The 21,411-nt window shown below is 35.1% G+C and overlaps 1 protein-coding gene across 1 annotated transcript in view; it reads right to left on the bottom strand.

The window, feature by feature from the left end:
- The window catches only part of LOC122802796 (matrix metalloproteinase-20-like), a 407,448-nt gene that overhangs the window by 6,193 nt on the left and 379,844 nt on the right, over positions 1–21,411 (bottom strand). Inside the window, exon 9 of the mRNA XM_044072589.1 lies at positions 6,407–6,510. Coding sequence (XP_043928524.1) covers positions 6,407–6,510 — 104 coding nt within the window. The remainder of the gene's footprint in view (positions 1–6,406; positions 6,511–21,411) is intronic.

Genomic DNA, 21,411 nt, shown 5'->3' with positions numbered 1-21,411 from the left:
ATACAGCATTAGTCTCTATTTAAAAACTGGAAAATACAACAATATTAAAAGCAAATTAACATAAAACACAAACATTCCCTTTGTTAAAAACAGCTAAAAATGCACTTGAGAATTCCCAGCCTGGATTAACTCATTCACTCCAATGATGTTCAGGAAGTTTGCACTGTAACTTCCAATGGGCGGAGCCTAAGCCTTTTGACAGGATCAAATTATGTCCTCACATTTAAAACAAATGCATAAATGGCAAACCATTCAGAACAAACTATTTTTATACAAGTAGTATTCTTTAGGTTCTAGGAATTTTATAAGTCACATTAAACACAGTATTATGTTTGTACTATTTTGTAAACAACTTACAATATTTCAGCAGCCACTCAAATAACACCCATACTGTCAGCTGGATTTTATTTATCTAGCTGAGCACTTTCATGTGGGACTTAGTAGTTCTGCCTGAGTTACTTGGTTGTTCAGATATTTAGAAAAAAATGAAAATTATATCTTTATAGATTAACATTATAAAAACAACAGTTAATATCTATTTACCTGCACTAGACAAAGGTCAAATATTAATGCAGTTAAATTTGCCACTGTGTAAGTTTTAAGATTAAACCTTTTAAAACCTTGTACACAGCATGGTTTTGGAATTATTCATACAAATATGAACAAGCAATATCGGATGCCTTGAGGCATCAGTAGGAGTTAACTGCAGATGCGTTAAAGGACAAGATCATACTAAGAGTTTTGTATTTGGGGACAACTATGTTACACTACCCAGTTATGCTCATAGACACAAATGCCAAACCATTATATGAAAGTCTGAGGAATAAGATCATGGGATGGAAAAGGAAGCACTTAAAATACAAATAATAAAAATGTATGTGGCTCCTAAGGTTTTTTTTGTATAACATAATCCCCATTTCCATAAATTCAAGTACCTGAAACATTTCCAAAAGTTAATGTCTGACCTGTTAATGGAGGGAACTCACCCAAGGATATACAGAAGAAAATATTTTTACACATAAAATATATATGGGGAGGTGGTCTCTCAGAATAATAAAAATATCATGAAATGGTGGTTAAATGCCAATACACAGAGTGAGATTACACCACAAATTGTTATAGGTGCTGTAAGAAATTAGTATATTAAAGGAAGTACATGGTGGTAATTTAAAATCTCTAGATAGCAACGTATGTGTTTTAGGGGGCTGGGAGAAACAGATTGAAATTAAGTATGGAACTGGAATGTAGTGGACATAGAAGGAATTTGCTAGAGACACATAAGGAGTTCCACAACTATTCAGATAGAAAGATGACCAATTTTTGGACTGGTTAGACTATGAAAGGAAATATTTTTTTTAATGGATTTGTGAATTTGGAAAGAAATTCACTGATGAATAATAATCTGATACCCAAGGCTATAGATAGAGTCAGGTGTTACTAAAATTTACAAGTCAGGGATGCAGTTAAAATATAAGATTCAGAATGACCTGCTACTTCACAGTATACATAAATGCTCAGTCATAAAGGGAACTATAGTTCTTTTATTAGGAAGGAAAGAACATCCAATCTAAGTGTTTAGATATGAAAGTAGGAAACTGGACCAGTGCATTTCACATCCCCAAAGAATTAAAGGAATGGCATAATATTGAAGACTCTACATTCACCTAGAGTATTCCAGGTGTGATATAATATAATATATTTAAGATAATCCATAAGGAGCAGCAATCTCCTTTAAGATTATTGAAATGAGGATGCGCCACCACCTTGACATATTGACAATGCCAAGTCATAGAAGCAAACTACCTGCATGTTATTTGGACATGCCAGGCAACAAGGATTGTATGGGATACAGTAATTAAAACCATATATTGGTTGACCAGATGGCAGATGCCAAATAGGGAAGAAATTAGTTTTTGGCTATTGGGGCTAACTCCCTGCAATGTTTGACAGACTGGGATAAAATGATCTGGACAAACATCATTCATTTGATACTGGTAAGTTATATCTCCATACATAGAAAGCTCCCCCAGTGGGACAGCAGTCCCCATTTGTTCAGTTAGCCACCACTAGTGCAAAATGGAATCCATTGAATGCAGACTAGTACACTTGCTGTAGTATAGCTGGACCAGCAAGGGTTACTTATGTGCATCTGCAGCCATCATTAAGATGCACAGACCTGTGATTCAAATACTATGTGTGGACAAATCAGTCATTTGACAGCATCAGTCACTGGTGACAGCTGACCATCTTATTTAGATGAACAGACCATAGATGAATTGCCTATAAGTTAAAGCATCCAGACTCTTTAAAAATCATAGGAAATAGTCAAAAAGAGAAGCACAGTATAATTTTTTGAATAGATCATCAGATACTAGATTCTTGATGTAGTAAATAATAAAGACATTTTATATCAGGTTCGTTGGTGTGATTACATGAGAGTCAATCTACTTGAAGTGTATGCAATTTTCCATATGTTAAATATGTTTTTTGCAAGTTGAAATATTCACACTCACATCATATTAAATATGTAAATCCACAAATGTACTCCGGAAACTAGAAAGTCTCCACAAACGTAATGTAAATTTTCCAAGTTAAAAACATTTTATTCCAAGTTCTGAAATTAGCACTTTTATCTTACAAAAGGTAAAACTTCATTAGATATATCCAGTTTGAAAACCGAGAGACTCCCCAGACTCTGGAATAGACTGCCCATACATGTCAAGCAGAGCACCTCTTTGGCCCTCTTCAAAAGGAACCATGATGATTGGATGAGAGAAAGGAAATTCACCCCAGGGATCATGTCAGTCGCTCTGCTAGACAGGGGTCCAGGGAAGTAAATAGTGTGGGAAGAAATAGCCAGGGAATTGTTATGGTTAGGCTTGTATAGGCCCTAGGGCCGATAGCCTAGTACCAACCTATGAACCTATGAACCTATGAACCCAGCTTAAATAGTAATTAAAAGTAATGTGATCACCCATCTAATTTAAAGACACAGTCCTACAAACCTCTTATCCAAAAATATAAGTTCCATTTTAAAATGAACACCAGAAAACCTCTCATTGTTCATATTTTACATGGATAATTGAATTCACCACCTCATACTTATTGTACCTTCATCCTGCAGCAACCCAAGAATAATAATAAATTTGCCCAAACTTACTTCAGTGTATAAACATACTATTACATCACATTGTTATCTGTTAAGGGACTTTTTGGTAGCGATACTATTATGATGTAATCATTAAGTCGTAGTCAGTTATTCACATTTAATAACAGGTGCCAGTACAACTAGCGTTTTTCTAAAATAATTGGACATGGACCCTCACTAGGATTTTTCCCAAACTTTTCCAATACTACAAATTTAAAAAAAATGTCCACCATTGTCCCTAACATGCCTGTAAAGTACATTTGTATTAGAATCAAAGCCCCATGGAGGCGTAGATGTTCCAGTTTGGTGCATTCTTTATTCATAGCCTTTGGTCAAAGTTAATGTGATTGGGCATTAAATGCTTATACAAGATTCTATTGGCAAAATGTAAATATTGTGCATTTTGTATCCATCGTTTTTAGTTGGGGTTAATATGTTTGGGTATTGAACACTTGCATGATATCCCATTAGATAAATGTAAATACGATGTGGATGGTTAAGTTATGTAAGTTATATTCATCTTTTTTTAGTCATTGGGTCTAGGGCCACGTAAATTGTAGACCATTTGTAGTTAAGTCTCAGTTTTGTTATGTGGTTAGCCAATGATTAACTTGCTGACAACGGAGTTTTGAGGAGTCACATATATATCTAGACTTTGGTATATATTTTATTAACTATTGGCTGTTTAGACTAAATATGCCAGTTAACTGGTCAAATATGAACCAGTTAGAATCGAAGCTTTGTGGAAACGCTTTTGTTTGAGTTTTGTGTATTCCACAATAATAGCTTTGGTTTGAAGTTTTTGTAATTGGGTATAATATGTTTGTATGAGATGTGATTGGTTCAATGAAAACATCCAATTTTAGGTCAAGGTTTCAGAGTTAATTTTGTTTCTTTATAGTTATTGGATGCTGCAGGTCTCTAAATGATCTGATTGGCCAATTACTAATTCATTTTAAAGGGATTTAGAAAATTAATCTGTTTGTGCCGTTTAGTCTTTTAGTTAATGGAGAATTATGATTTTTATCGTAATGGTGTTTAGATATATATATATATTTTATATATATATATATATATATATATATATATATATATATATATCCTATTACATATATTGTTGTTAAGGCACTATAGTTCCAGTGCTATATTTGCGATGTTCTATATGAAATTAAAGATCAATTGTTTGTTGCGCTCTGATGTATAGACATATAGGTAGGTCAGTTTTTTTTTATTTGAAGAACAGCGAAAGTTATCTTGACGCTGAGACAGTGTAACAAGTTGGCACATGGAAGGTTAATTTATAGTGCTGTTATTTGTGCAATAGCAATGATCTCTGACTAAGGGATGTCAGTAAATTCCGAGTATACATATATATATATATATATATATATATATATATATATATATATATTTATGTAAATTTAATTAAACTTGGATTTGAGGATGATATTTAGTTGAATGGATTTGCAGGGTTCATATAATGTATAGTTTGCATCTATTATTTTAAATAGATGATGTGTTCAAGAAAATTATTGGATGAATTTATTTAGATATATGATGATCTGTATTTTGGTTTTATGGTGATGCTGAATGCTGATTGGATGAGGGATGGATGCATATAGCTTATGCTATATGATTAAATCAGTGTTTTTATTTGCCATTTAATGAAGGTGTGTACTAATTGAGGCAGTTTTATTAGTTAATGTTTTTTTAAAAGGAATGATTTTTTGAAAATGTTTTTTTATCTGATGAAGTCCCATTGGTTACGGGATGAAATCCTATATGTGTGAATAAAAGTATATTTTTTGCTTTACCAGTGGTTTGTGACTTCACTACTTTCAGCTTGCTTTTGGCGTATTTCTATCTTGTTCCTGGAGGTCTTCAGATTATAACCCTTCTTATAAACTATGGCAGGTGCCTCCTCCAGCTTTTGAAACACATTTATATCCTCTCTCAAAAGGCTCCATTTTTTATTCAAGCTACACCTAATGGTCCCACTTTCTAAGTTAAATGTAGTGATAAGTCCATTAGAATATATAATCTGATCATTCTCCATCACCCTTGTCATGATCATTCATCCCCTCATATTAATTTGTTCATCCAAATTATTTAAAATGGGGAGGAAATGGCCATACTCCCTTTTTGCATTTACCTCCAGTATTAACTCTTCAACAGTGTATCTCGGGTAACCTCTTTTACAAAACATAGTAAGTAATGTATGACACTCATCCTGAAACTGGTAGTCGAGTGTGTCCTCTTCAAGCAATTCTTCATAGACATTATATGTCCATAACAATCAGTTTAGAAATTCTTTTAGGCTTTATTTATGCTATCTGAACAATATTTTTATAATATGGCAAGACAGTAAAAAATGATTGGGACAAATTTTGTACTATATCAATAACATCACAGACTTTCTCGCATTTAGATATAGCATAAATGAGGTGCTGATAGCATATTTAGCTGTATTACTCAAAAATTACTTCAATAACAGGAGATATATATCTCAAATTTATAGAAAACCAACTTATTAGAATACCTTATTACACATTTCAAGTTCACACCCATATTCACAAAACAAGGCAATGATTAAGGAGCAGTTGGTCAGAGCTGCCAGTATGACCACGCTCAACTAACAGTTTCAAGATGAATGCCATATATTACTTAATATGTTTTGTAAAAGGGGTTATAGGTGGAAAAATCCTAGGGAGGGTCCATGGCCAATTATTTTAGAAAAATACGAGTTGCACTGGCAACTGTAATTAATTGACTATAACTGACCATGACTTAATAATTACATCACAATAGTATCACTACTAAAGTTAAAGTCCATTAACAGATAACAATGCGATGTAATGGTATGTTTATACACTGAAATACGTTTAGATGAATTTATTATTGTTCTTAGGTTGCTGCAGGATGAAGGTACAATAAGTGTAGGGTGGTGTATCTGATGAACTTTTACCTTTTGCAAGACAAACACACTCATTTTAGAACTTGGAATAAAACGTTTTTAACTTGGAAAATTTGTATTTTGTTTGTGAAGACTTTCTAGTTCCTGGCATACATTTGTGGATTTACTAGTTTGTCATCTGGTGATTCTGCTTTGGATTATATTAAATATGCCAGAACATTCTAGCATGCTAGCTAAGTGTTACTATTAGCCACTACTTTTTTAGCTCATTAATCTCTTAAAATCTAATGCTTTTTTCTTGAAGTAAGTTAACATAATTTGGTGATATCAGTCTTGTATATTACCATTCACTTCAGCAGCTGCATCGACTTTGCTTGGAATTCCAGCAAATTCTTCATCAGTTTTCTTTGGATACCCCTTTTCCATTTTCTGTTTTTCTTCATTATAGCTATGAAGTAAAAAAACAGCATGTTTGATAGACATACTTTCCTTGAATGATAAGACAACAGCACTTTTTGTCTTCAAAATAACATGCTCATAATAATGAGTGCAGTGGAGTGACATGTTAAATACATGTAGCTTGAATTCAGAAAAATAATACGAATTATGAATATTTGGAACTATTTTTACACTTGACCAAAGTCTTAAGATTTGTTAATGCAACAAATAGTTCACTACTGACTTATTCAACTAAAATGACATTTCAACACTCTTTCCCATTAAAAATGTACAGCAACGAAGCTTTTCTAATTCAATGCTATGTGATACTAGTAGTCTCAATAAGCTTAAAATAAGCTCTTAATTTGTCCGTCATCCATCTGGTTATATGATACACAAGTTTATGTCAACTTCCATTTGAATCTCTGTTTAGAAATGTAAGGCAAAATAAAACAAAATATATTCTGAATTATGTTTTCTAAGAGTTTACTTCCTCATTGCTACTACAATATCACAGCCGAAAATATAAGTAGATAAATGAATACTTAGGAAGAGTAATATTTTCATGAAAACAGACATTTCAGAAGGCTATGAGTCCATAGCTTCTTTTTCTCATAAGTGCATTTTAGCATTAGAAGGCATATTATTTTAATTGTATATTTTGTGCATACACAAGTAAACCACGAAGTAAAAAAGAGCAACTGAAGAACAAAGTCCCAGATCACCCGTAGAGACAATGATTCAAAATTCCAGTGATATTCGGACCAAAAACCAATCTTTATTCACAAAACGGCTCTTGTACAGAAGTTAAAACACCAAATGAAGACAAGCGCTTTCACCTGGACCATTCCAGGCTTTATCAAGTCAAAGTAAATACAAATAAAACGCAGCCTTTTAAATAGTATTTTCTAGTTGATCACATGCTCCTATTACTCTTTAATAACAGATTGGTAACACCTGGTAAAGGTAAAAATAAGATTCAATGCATATAAAATGTACTGTTAAACTTTGTCAATAGTAATGAAACATGACCAAAAACACTATGCGATCAAGAGTTATTGTGTATGTACTATAATCTACCTCATGTTAAATGTAGTGATCATAAAAAAATTTTTTAAAATATTAAAAAATAATAAAAAATATTGGAGAATATAAAGAAAAGGGGGATAAGTATGCATCATGTCTATTACAGATATTAGACAGTGGGCAATATAAACAGGGTCTATAAGTGAAATTTTTTGAATAAATAGGGAAGTGAGGTGTTTGTTTGATTACAACCTGGCTCTTCTAAGCTTGAGTACTGGGCCTATGCTCAGCATACCATTGAGACCCGGTGTTTTTCCAGCATCAAGCCTAAGCTGCCAGATTAACTCCCTAAATTCCAGGGTAGATTCCCAGTCTCCTCCTCTAATATTGGCATTAACCTGTTCAAGTACCATGAAAACGAGCTTAAAATTAGGACATTCAAGTGAATGCTTAAAGAATGCATTGCTTTCCTTCATTTTCCCTATCTCGTAAGTGTGTTCATATACTCTCTTTCTAAGCTCTCTTTCGGTTTTTCCTATATAGAAACCACCACAGGTGGTACAATAACCAATGTAAACCACGCCTTTTGTGTTGCAAGAAAAATGTCCATGGGGTTTTAAATTAGTTTGACGTGCTTTCAGATAAATATGGTTGTTGTTGACCATGAAAGAGCACTGTTTACAAGCACCGCATTTATAAGTGCCGTTCTTTTGTCATGTTGTCGTATGAACTATGTTAGATCTTTTCTCAAATATTTCTTTTAAATTACGTGCCCTTTTCCTAACAAATGTCGGTTTCCTGGGAATAATGTGTTTAAACTCTTCATTGGTTTCTAAAACAAACCAAAACTTAGAAACAGTATTTTCTATTTCTTTGGAATTCTCTGAGAAAGTATAAATGAAATTACCAGCATTTTCCACTGTGTGCAAACTTGGTGACCTGAAATTGGGGATAATAGTTTGTCTGTCCCCTAGTAATGGTGTATATAATGAATCTCTTTTAGTTATAATTTCCTGGATGAGATTCTTAACTAAATCATTTGGATAACCCCTTTCTATAAACATCACACTTAAATTACTTGCTTCATCAGTAAAATCAGACAGCCTACTGCACATACGAGATGCTCTAATCAGTAACCCCTTCAGTATTCCTTTCTTTTGATGGAAAGGGTGCTGACTGTTGTAATGTAGTAGGGAGTTCGAGAAAGAGGGTTTCCTGTAGACCTTGGAATGCAGCTCTAATGACTGGGGGTCCCTAAAAATTGCTACATCCAAATAATGAAGTTCGTTCTCACTAATCTCATGTGTAAAAGTTAGGAAATCGGTGGTTGAATTAATGTATTGCAAAAAAGCTAGTAGTTGTTCCCTGGTGCCATCCCAAACAATACAGATGTCATCCAGGTATCTGCAATAAAAAGTAATATATTGAGTCCAGGCAGATTGTGCATACCTGAAACATCAAACAAAAGTGAAATCATAGCATGCATGCCTTTACTAAATTTTTAGAAAATTAACTGTCACCAATGGATTAACTAGTGTAATCTTTCTGTAATTTTGTCACTCAACTGCTAACACAGTGAAATTAGATTTCTGTGGTTTAGGGGTCAATAAAACATTTCCTGGGGTCAGTGCAAATGGAAAGAGAAAGTAATGTTTCATCATTTACAATATACAGAAAACTATTGCAATGCATTAGGATTTACACAAAACAGGAGATGCTATTTATAATGCCCAGAAACATTGCATTGTTATCAGGTTAGATGTCAAATCAATTTAGATGACTACACAAACCTTACAAAAACACTTAATTTTAGTTTATTTTATTTTACATTTGTTGACCGGGATTGTCCGACTGAGCTGAAGAGCCCTTTTTCAGTGAAGGCCTGGGGAGAAAATCTCCAACATATTATACAATTTTCATTATAAATTAGCATTAAACAGCAATGTTACAGGATTATTACAAGGCATTAAGTATCAATATAATATTATACAGTGTCAGTAAACAGGAGTATAGCAAAACTATTTCAAGTTGTATAAAAAGAAATATGTCATTAAGATGGATATAGTTTTTTGGATAAATGGTTACAGAAACCCAGTTTTATCATAATGTAGTAGCATGAAGGCAAGACAATTACAATAGAATGTTTCTCTGAGATGATTTGCTTAATAGATTTTAGAAGACTTTAAAAAGAGTAGTCAAGGAAGATTAGAAAGAGCTAGTGAGAAGAGTGAGTTAAGGGCAGAAAGTAGATTAAGGTATGAGAAGTAGGGGATGTTTAAGGAAGGAGTGTGCAGTGGCAGGACCAGTGACTTTTAAAGTGCTCTTTGCTGTCTGTCTTAAATTGCTTAGGATGTGTAAGGGTCCTGATTTCTAGTGGGAGCCTATTCCAGGCAATAGTGGGTTGATAGATGTACATGTTGCATCCAAATTTAGACTTGGGTTTGTAGATTTGTAGTAGGTCTTGGTTAGAGCTTCGGAGAAGTCTGGAGGGAGAAAAATGGGAGATGAGATGGGATAGTGCTGGTCAGTAGGAAGGCTAGTATAGGATAGAATGGATGATCTGGAGCTGAGAGAGAAGAAGCTGGTGGGGTAATTCAAGCCAGTTTAGGTGTTTTAGAGAGAGAGAGAGAGAGAGAGAGAGAGACAGTGATGGGATTTGTAGGTTTGTTGGGCAGCAAATCTAGCTACCTTGTTGTAGGTATATTTGAGTTTGGTGAGGAGTGCTGAGTTAAAATTTGTCAGAATTTGAGAATTGTACATTAGACTGGGTGGAAGGCAGGTAAGGGAGAGAGTAATCTTGGCTTCAGAGGTAAGAAATTTATTGTTACGGTAAAGGAGCCCTTAGTTTTGAATGAGTCTTTTTGATACAGTTATTAACACGCAAGTCAAATTTAAGCTGATCATCGATGGTTACACCTAAGAGCTTAGTGCTGGATTCTACCTGAATGGGAGTGTTATTAAGGGATTGTATGGAGAAGGAGGGTTTAATACTGTTGAACGTTTTAGGTAGGGAGAGTACCAGCTTTGTTTTTTTAGGGTTAAGGATGAGCTGGTTGTTGGAGAGCCATGTTTCAACTAAGTTAAAAGATGCCTGAGTAGCTGAGAAGAGCTTAGAGGGAGAGTTGGCCATGTTAATAACTGTAGAGTCATCTGCATATTGCACTAAAGATGACTGAGGACAGGAGGTATAGAGCTGATTAGTAAAGATATTAAAAAGTAAAGGCCCTAATCATGACACAAATTAGAAGCCTTCAATTAAAATTTTGAAAAGTACTGTGTAAATAGGTTTAAATTTGTAACGGCAAGGAGGATAAGTGAGATCCAGAATGAATTGTCATTTAATCAGTATGAAATTCTTCAACACTAAAAGATGTACAACCTTGGGTGGTCACAAGGTTAAAACAGTAACCTGCCCGCATTCTCAATAAACACAAAAACATTTTTGCATAGGGGAAGCCCTCAACACCCCCTGACATGGGGATAAACTCCCACATCACTGAATTTTACATATGCTACCTCCAAGGCCATACAAACTTTAAGAGAGGAAGTAATCAATCAATCAAACAAATCAATCAATCAATCAATTAGTCTTGCCTTCTCCCTGCTCTCCAAGTCTAGAGACCTGCAAACAAGAATGCAGTCTGGGACATAGTCAGTGATGATTTATGGTAAAAGGGAGAAGATAATTTTCCTGCTAGAGTATTTCAATACACAGCAAAGCATACTGCAACATCATGTATGCATCTTGGGCAAGTGCCCTCATTGATACTGCAAAAAATTTATGTGCAGTTAGGGGACAATACATATAAGTTTGGAATTGTATCTCTGAGAATTCCCATTGTCTTAGGTACAGCAGTCTTGGAGTCAGAGGGTGTGGGAGTGCATCATCCCATGTTAACCCCCTCCTTCCACAAAATCACGTTTAATATGTAACAGCGAGATTTGCATTTGACTGTTTCACTGCTTTTTCAAACAATTAAACTACATTTTCAGATTTTCAGGACTCTTTGTCAGTGCTTCCTAAGAATTATATGAACTGGCCTAAGCAAAAGTCCTGAAACTCACTTACTCCAGGCACAGAAACACGCCATCAGCAGCAAAGTTGCTTCCAATATATTAATACTAAAGTAGCCTCTGATAAAAATGTATTTTTGAATGGTGACTCAGTTGTAAGGTGCACAATTTCCCCACTCCAGGCTGGACAGCAGTCATTACAAGGGTCCTCGAGACAGTTTACAGAGATAAATAATTCTATATGACTATGAAGTGGTGGTGGTCCATGAGGAAGTGAATGATCAGGGGTACAAACACCAGACAGATATGCAGAGAGGCATATTGGAACTCCTGGCCTTGTGAAGGAAGCAGGCAAAACCCTGGTCCTGAGCAGAGTGCTTTTTTGATGCCTAGCTATAAAGTGAAGATAAATGGCTTTAACAACTGGCTTATTATGTACTGTCCTTCCAAGGGAGATCCAGTATATATCAGCCTAGGATGAGAAAAGAGAAACTTTTGCAAGGGAAAGTCTGCATTTCTCTTTCAATGGTTTCTGAACACTGGCAAAAGCCTTTGTTGCCCCCAAGTGCCTTATTAGGCCTTATTAGGCAGAGTCCAGCAAATGAACATCTCAATTTAGCAAATCCAATTAATCCTAAAACTTAAGGTGGCTCATTTCAATATGAGGAATCTCAGTAATAAACTGTCCGGTCTTGAGGCACTAATGCAGCTGAAACAAGTCCATGTACGTGTAATTACAGAGACTTGGTTTAAATGTAAAGAAAGTACTCCTTTCTTATTGTTAATTTCAACTATCCACACATAAACTGGCAAACATATACTACTAACAACAAATATGCCCTTAAGATTTCTGGACTTTATAAATGCCAATACACTTGACCAAATTCTCCTTTTACTGACAGAGTTGTTACTGTTACTACCCCACTCGCTACCCGCTTGTCAAATCTGCCCATCTAGATGTGATCCTCTCTCTATAAAGGTCTTACTACTAAACAATTACTTTTTGTTTATTGATCTTATTGATAATAACCAATAGTTTAGTCTCAGCAAATCTTGTAGCTGTAACTTCCAAGCCATGAATGACCCAGCACTTCTTGAAATCCTTCACCTAAACAGAATCAGTTGTAAAGAAACCTAAACCTATACTATCACATCAACCACAGATGGTGTGACAGGTACCTAACCCAGTATACTCTCCATTTCTAGAAAAAGCTGACTTTGCATATCAAGCAGAGTACTTCCTTAGCAATGTATAAACCATGAGAGAATGTGTGATCCCAAATTTCCAGCTGTGATATGTCGGGAAAATGTAGGTCATTGGGTCATTGTTAGCCTTTTATCAGTAATGGGTGACATAGCTGAACTTCTCAATGGTCTCCTTGGCCATTCACTTAGCAATAATCTATGAACCTATGAGCCTACAGAAACAAATGACATTCTTTAAACTGTTTTGAAGTAGTAGAGTTTGAAATCCAAGAAATAACTGTACTATCTTTCTTGACATTTTAAAATAATTCATGCAGTAACTTGAGACGAACAAATTACAAGGACAGTTGGTATTGCACCTTTTTAGTAGAGAGCTATAGTATAATTTATTTTAAAAAATCAGTGTATAATTAGTCCTTTATTTTAAGACTCTATATAGTTATACAAGTTAAAATTGTTGTGAGAAGCACTTCTTCGTATTCCCCTGAATCCTCTGTATAAATATTCTATGCACTGTTTCATCTTGTAAAAATGCAATTACAAAAGCAGCATAAAGACCTCTATTGTGTGTTTTAGCTCTTAACACTTTCTAGTATATAGTCATATAGCAGCGTAAAATATATTCTTCTTCTTCTTTCACCTGCTCCCGTTAGGGGTCGCTAAAGCAGATCAACTGTTTCCATTTCTTCCTGTCCTCTGCATCTTGCTCTGTCACACCAACCACCTGCATGTCCTCTCTCACCACATCCATAAACCTTATCTTAGGCCTTCCTCTTTTCCTGTTATCTGGCAGCTTCATCCTTAGCATCTTTTTCCCAATATACTCTGCATCCCTCCTCTGCACATGTCCAAACCAACTTAATCTTCTGAAATTTCAGATGTCACCTTGTGTGTGAATACTGGATGATGACTACAACCACCTGAGATGACTAAGGCCGAAGGTTTCTAGCATAAAATGGTCACCATATTGATCACAGCTGCAGTATCTTTAGGTATATGGGTTAGATCCTGCCAAGGATATAACAGCCAGCCAGCTTCCAAAGCTTCAGATAACCTTCCACGTGCCCAAACTGTCAGACAGCTTGAGCTGGGCTGCCTAAAATCACAAGTGTGACCACAAAACCAGCTTTCTTGTGTTTGACAAGTGTGCTCTTCTGTGGGCTTTTGGGGATCAACGGTCAGCTCAGTGCTGTCAGCTTTGGATGATGTGTGTGTTACTACCTGCAATTTTCCTGACAGCCTGCTGCCCCTAAAAAGCCAGATAAATTGTATGTAGTCCCTTAGTCCTTTGAGTTTTTATACACTCATCCCAAACGTGACACAGGAACTATAGCTCTAGTTAATTCTATTGCTGCTACTAAACTTTTACTTGATTCCAGTCCTACACTTTCTGGCAAAGATGGGAAATATTTAACAAGTGTGGGACAAATGCATGCTTCTACAACTTTGATTTTCAGAATTTTGAATTGTCAGGCTCATGTGTTAAATTTTTTTTTCTGACAAATCATCTTCATCAAAACATCAGCTTTAAATTGTTTATTTTATTCCATTTTACAGGTCGCAATTCATTTTTTAAAGTGCATAATATACCATATTAGAACAATGTATGTTAGATCTTAGAGTTGGCTATGGCCATTGGTACTGCTTTGAGGAAGGTCTTAATAAAGAATGAATGAAAACAGTACGGTAAGTATCTGAGTTTGTATATACTAATAGGGCTAATACCAAAACTTTATTATTTAAGGATAGAATCAAAACAAATTGATAATATAATTACTAACAAAGCAGAAGGGATGTTTAAATGTGGTAATTGCAATGTATGTCGTTATATACTAGAGGGACCTTCTGTTAATCTAGATTATATTCCGTACACACTACAAATACCAGGTAGATTTAATTGCAAAACAAAAAGAATGGTGTATTTGAGTGTGTGTTCAGGCTGTTGTGCCTTCTATGGAGGCATGATTACTAGAACTTTAAGAGAGCATTTATATAATATCAAAAAAAAAAAGACGAAAGAAATGCTCTTTTTAAGCATACTACTGTTTGTGAAAAGTATAAAAGGTTTTGGTTTACCATATTAGAACAATGTATGTTAGATCTTAGAGGTGGGTATTTTAAACATTTTTAGAATAAAGGGAGGCATTGTGGCAAATTAGATTGTGAGCTGACAAACACCCTGAACTTAATGATATGATCAGTATTAAATGTTTTTTAAAGGATAGAAGATTATTTATAAATAAATACGTGAGTGGATTCATTATTGTTGTAAAGAATTCTGATAGGTATTTTATGAGTTAAATGTTAATTTGTGTGTTACTGACTTAATTAGATGTGAGTTAATGGGTTTTTCATTTTTGATTGGTGATTAGTAGCATTTAAATCATTGTGTTGGTTACTTTTGTTATTTTGAAGAAATCTGTGTTAGTCGAAAGAATTGATTAAAGTTATTAGTAAGCTAATTCTGTGTGGTGGTCTCCATTCTTGCTGTTGCTATTGGCCAGTGTGGTTTTTGCAGTTTAAATCAGAATGACTATTTAAGTGACCTTGTCCCCCCTCCTCTTTTTCCCTCCCAGAAAGTCAGACTCTTCAGTTTCCTTTATAACAGATAATTTCATAAAACAAACAGTCTTACATAGTGTGACAGCCCCAGGATCAGAAGGGCATTGCTGGTCTTGGCAAAAAGGTCCAAATCCAGTTAAGAAAAAAAAAACATGATGCAAAAATAGTCACAAATCTTGGCAAACAGACAAAAATCCAACTCACACGTCTTGTTCTGGGTACCACATGTATTTATTTGGACAAACACTGATAGAAGAGATAAAAAAACAAAGATCAGGTGTTTTTTTAGCTGGATTTGGGCCTGTTTGCCAAAACTAGCAACTCATGTCTGATCCTGGGGCTGGGTCACTACATGAGGCTGTTTGCTTTACTGGTATTTTATGCTTCATGTTTCCATACCGTTTTTCTGTTGACAGATAGTTTCAGACAAATGGGTTCTGAAGAACATTCATCAAGATTACAGATAGCAGTAGGAGGAAATTCCTCCTTTCAGGGATGTAATTCCTCATCCGTAAGATCAGTATCCTCTATTTCCTCCAGGGTGCAATAAAGCCAGTTCTTCTTTTCCAGGTCAGGAAAGGCTTTTGTTTTCAAGGATGTTTTTGCTGCCAAAGAAAGAAAGAAATAAAATGCTTGAAGACCAGATCTGGCTCTTTCTTTCCTAAACCAATTTGTGATAGTGCCCAAGTTCAAAATGCTGTCACTTCATAACCTGATACCCCTTCTTTCTCATTTAAGTTTCCTGGTGACACTACATTTAAAAGATGCTTACCGTCACCAGAGCCAGATCATGGTCAAATGGGGTCCTAGGCAAACAAATGGACTGGGCTCCCTCCCATCAGTCATACCAAATCCAGTTACTTGGCTGTCTCTGTGCAGTTATCATGAGACGCTGTTCAAACCTATTTGTTGGTATACCATTTTCTTTTCTACTTTCACAATGATCATTGGGATTTGGGTAAAAACAAACAAAATCAGAACTGAGGAATGTGCCAAATCTGAACCAAAACCAAAAAAGAAAGGCACATAGGAAGGGTGACCAGTTACTGAAATTCCTTTATTTCAGCTACAACGGTACATTACCCCTCCAATAACAATACATTTTCATCTGATGTGTATAAAACTTCATCAGATGAACACAAAACCTTCTTACAATCCCCTTATATTTATTTTTATTTATTTATTTATTTTATTTTACATTTGTTGACCGGTATAGTCCAACTGGATGCATGTCCATTTTCAGCGGAGGCCCTGGGAGAAAAGCTCCAAGATAATAATACACATTGAACATTTAGTAAACGCTAGTTTCAAGCAGATTACAGTCATAAGCAATACCAGCATTTAGCACATGCAGTACTAACTTATTATAAAACACTTTACAAAACATAACATTATTTTCAAAGTTAAACATACATGACATTACATTCAGGTTTAAGACACACTGAGCAGCAGTTATACAATTGACCCTTCCTGAAAAGGAGTGGGAGAAAAAAAAAGTTAGAAGTAGTTGAAGGTAAGGCACCTAAGAAATAGAGAGGTCACTAGTCGGGGATAGTGCAAGGTCATAACCAATGTGTTTTTAAGTATTTCTTGAGTTTGTTTTTGAACTGAGTTAGTGAATATAATAAAGTTATATAATGACACCTCTAATTAGTCACACACAATTCACAACAATTAAACAATGAACCATGCTTCCTTGAAAATAGATAAACTAAAAATCATTCTTGTGTAAATAAGTTATTAAATAATATATGAACATATAATCATTATATACATATTTAAAATTCTCTATTGTGCACAGTTAGTGATCTAAAATTCCAAGCTGAATAACTTAATAAAAAACTTAAAAAATGTATAAAATTTGCCAACATGTATCCACCTTGTTTGCACAGCGCCATCTAAAGGAACAAATCAACAATCACAGCAATCCACTTAGTAATGTAATGATTGTGTTACATCTCAATAAGAAAATGTGGAAAACCGGAAGGGAAAAAAATGAAAAAAAGAGAGGAAATCCTCAATCATACTGTGTACAACCTTAGAGTTTAGCCACCCTGAGTTTTAATAAGGGGGTTAGGGAAATACTATCATTAAGACCAGGCGGTCTGTTAACCTCCAGCACTATCTGCCAGCAGGCTTCTCTATATTCCACAAAAAACAAAAACAAATGAAGCAGCACAACTGGATAGAAAGATTTTCTTTTTACTGGATTCCAGTAAAAAGAAAATCTTTCTATCCAGTTGTGCTGCTTCATTTGTTTTTGTTTTTTGTGGAGACTTCGATTTGGATACTTGTGATCCAGAAGTGTGTTTTTTTCTCTATATTCCAACCTGGTTTCCCATGCACCCCCTCACATCCTGAGGGATCACCTTTATTACAAAAAATATGAATTTAGGTTTCCTGCAATGAAGGGTATGCTTATAAAGGGCATTATGTTCATTGTGTTTTTTAAAATGATATAGATGTTCATAAACCCTTTTTCTCAGCTAACACTCGGTCTTATCTACATAAAAGGCCTCACAGAATTCACACTGAACAATGTATACAAGCCCTTTGGAGTTGCGGTTGGAAAAAAAAATTCCCACCAACCATTTAGAGCTTAGAAACTTATTTATGATTTTAGAGCAAAAAAAATATTGACAACCATTTGCTAAAGAAAGGCTTTGGGTTAGCAAGCATTTTTTGCAGGATATGAAGTATAAAGCTTACAGGTTTGTCATTAGTTACTGACTAGAATCCACAATATTTTACCAGAAAAACATAAATATATGAGGAAGAGACCACAAATATGAGACAAAATCAAAGAGTTTAGAACTATGCCCACTGCATTTACAAGCGCAGATCCACACACACACACACACACACACACACACACACACACACACACACACACACACACACACACACACTTAATTGCTACTATCCGTTACAGTCACTTGTAAGATTATACACCTGAAATATCTGCTTAAGATAAGTGAAGGAATAAATGGCCCAGAAATTTATCTTGGTTCCCTGCTATAAGATACATATAAGGCAATCCTCTGCTAACTTCTTAGCTTAGGAACCATTGAAAAAGATGAAATCAGGAACTTATTTTAAACATTTCTCTTACAGACATAGAAAGCTGCAAAAATAAACATGCCTTGTATTAGCAAGCATCTTCTGAAGGCTATGAAGTCTGAAACTCAAATGCCTGCCATTATTTAGTGACTGCAGTCTAGGCACAGCTTTGTACAATGAACATTATAATACCTTTCAGCTTCATTGCTTATGAATTTTCGATAAAGCCAAAACTAGTGGTGGTCAAAATCATGGTTAGTTTTTAAACTTTACATAAATTCACTTAAAAAGTTAGTAAAAGTAAAATATTTTGCATCAGCATCATTTTCAGAGTAATTAATTAAGAAACTTGAAACTAATATCTGGCACGAGGGACAGTACAGAAGCAGCTCAAAATTAGAAAGCAAAAACAGATCTTGATATTCTAATTAGAAATATGTAAATCAAATATCTGGAACTGCTGACTGACTGTAATTCTGAGTGATTTACCAGAGAACTGAACAACACAAGAGACAGAGTGTTGTACAACATGAAGCAAAACCATTGTTCTAGAATAAGAAGCATGAAACTCTAATGTCTGGCATTAGTGACTGGTTCTAATCCTTCCACAGTCATTTATCAGAAAAATCAAACATTTCACGAGGGGAAGAGTAGAGCAAAAATAAGACAGAAAATCATGGATGTTGAATTGTGAATTTAGCATGTGTTGTAATGCCAGCCGAAAAAGTTACAGGAGAATGGACTGCTGTGCTGCACTTACTTTCTACTACTGAACGAACATAATAAAATATAAGTCCAGAAGACTGGACCAATGAGCCTACTACAAAAAGAAATAAAATAACCTTGAAGGTGCAATTTCGAACATAGCTGAACTCCTCAAAAAAAAAATTTGATAGGTAATGTTTCCCAAATGTTTTGTGGAGGTGTATAAACTTGGGCAAAGGTAGCTAATCATCTAAATGTTCTTCTCTCTCTAGTAGAGACATGGGTATTAGACCATGGATATATATGTGTTTCCCCAACTACTGGTCCAGATTCTGCTTGAATAAATGCACAGAAGGACATCACATGTATGGGAAGCCTTCTCCAGATAATGGGAGCTTGTCAGATACACACCTGCCCCCCCCCCCCCCAAAAAAAAAAATAAATAAATAATCCCAAATTCCTCAATGCATGAACTTCTTTAATTTACCAGTCTGGTACATAGGTTATTTGCCTTCACAGGATCTAACAATGCACATGAGCACAGTGCTTTTATACAAATACAAACCCAATTAAGAAATGAATTCAACAATTATAAACTCCAAATATTTAATTACAAAAATCCAAAAATACAAAGTGCAACAGCATAAATACAAAATACATAGTTTCAATAACAAATATTCTAAATAATTCAAAAACATGCATTAACCTCCTTATTCAACCCCCTACGACAATGTGTTCTATAATTCAGTATCATTTTCATTTCTAATTCTGTTAATTTACTTAAATAACCCCCTTCCTGGGAAGAGAAGGTTGGGTCAATACACAGAACAAGAACCCCCCCCCATGCATTTTACTATAATGTTCAGCTACCGGGCTTCTCAAGATGGGAAAGGTTGGGTTTCTTAGGTGGGAATTATGTGGAAAAAATTTTATTAAGAAACTAGTTCACCTGGTGATATATGCTATTCCTAAAATGCATAAAAAATTGTCAAATCCTCTGGTAAGACCTGTTATTTCAGGAATGGGTTCATATTTGCAGAACATTGGTATGTTCTTAGACTTTCTATTTAAAAAATTCTGGGACTGGTACCTGCACATAATAGGAATACTATTTGATTGTTAGAGAGTGTTAAGGGGCTGGTTTGCAGGATGATTACTATTGGGTAACAGTTGATGTCAAATCATTGTATACTAGTATTCGACATGAGTGGGATCTTGAGGCAGCGGTGAACATTATGGGAGAGGGACCCTGTACTTCTTTCCTGATTTTCCTATTAGAATTTTGTCTGCTTCACAATTATTTTTGTTATGAGAATGTTGCTCAGTGTTTAGTATAGTGAAATGAATGGTGCACAGACCAGCAGAGTTATGTGCCACTTGTGTCAATGTCACAATGAACACCATAATAGTTAGTGTAATATTAAGGCATGACAAGAGCAGGACACATGATAAGGCAAAGAAAGCAGTGTTTGTACTACAAGAGTAAGTACCACTTGAGCTCACAGGATGATACTACCATATTTTACAGTATATAGCATGGTGGCAATGTGCGCTCTACATGCCACCATTGCATAAAGTGTTTGGGATTAAAGACAGGAGAGTTAGGGTAGAGAACAGTGTAGCACTGCTTACTTTGCACTGACATGATGGAGGAGGTTCTCAAGTGGCAGGACAGCACTGAAAGTAGTGTGCACAATGAAAAATGACTGCATTCCCTACTTCTAGATAATACATGATGCACTCAATGGAAGTCATGCATTTTGTTGAGACTGTATAGTATAGCAACACTGTACACAGTACATATACATACAGCACAGCATTGGGAAGACAAGAAAATGCATAATTTTACAGTCTCAGTAGAACAACAATGAGCACCCTATCCTTCACAACTGCTCAAGGCACTGGGAGTGCAATTAATATGTACCTTACAGCTGACATATGGATGCAGTGTGCAAGAGACAGTGATATACAGATAATGCTTGCCTCCGGGACATACAAGCACTCAAGCATTAGAATCACAGTTCAGAACGTTCATAGTCTGTACTGTGCTTATTACCTATCAGTGTCTACCAGCTTTCATTAGCATCTCATAATATGTGAGAGTTTAAAGTCCTATCAAGTTACTGGCTGTTATTACACAGTAACATATATTAGTACAGCTATACAAAAGCAGTAGCAGTAGAAATATCCAGGTGATATGATGCCACCTTGCTCTCACGTGTCCATATTTGTATGTGCATAAAGAGGTGTCTAAATCCAAAGCACTTACACACAGCAATAATTATCACAATTAAAAACAAAATCTACATAAGTTAAAATAGCTTTCTTAACTAGATTG

Source organism: Protopterus annectens, chromosome 5.part0 (assembly GCF_019279795.1).
Source record: "Protopterus annectens isolate FY-2018-M chromosome 5.part0, PAN1.0, whole genome shotgun sequence".
NCBI classification, from domain to species: Eukaryota; Metazoa; Chordata; order Ceratodontiformes; family Protopteridae; genus Protopterus; species Protopterus annectens.
This window is presented reverse-complemented; position numbering and strand designations above follow the sequence as displayed.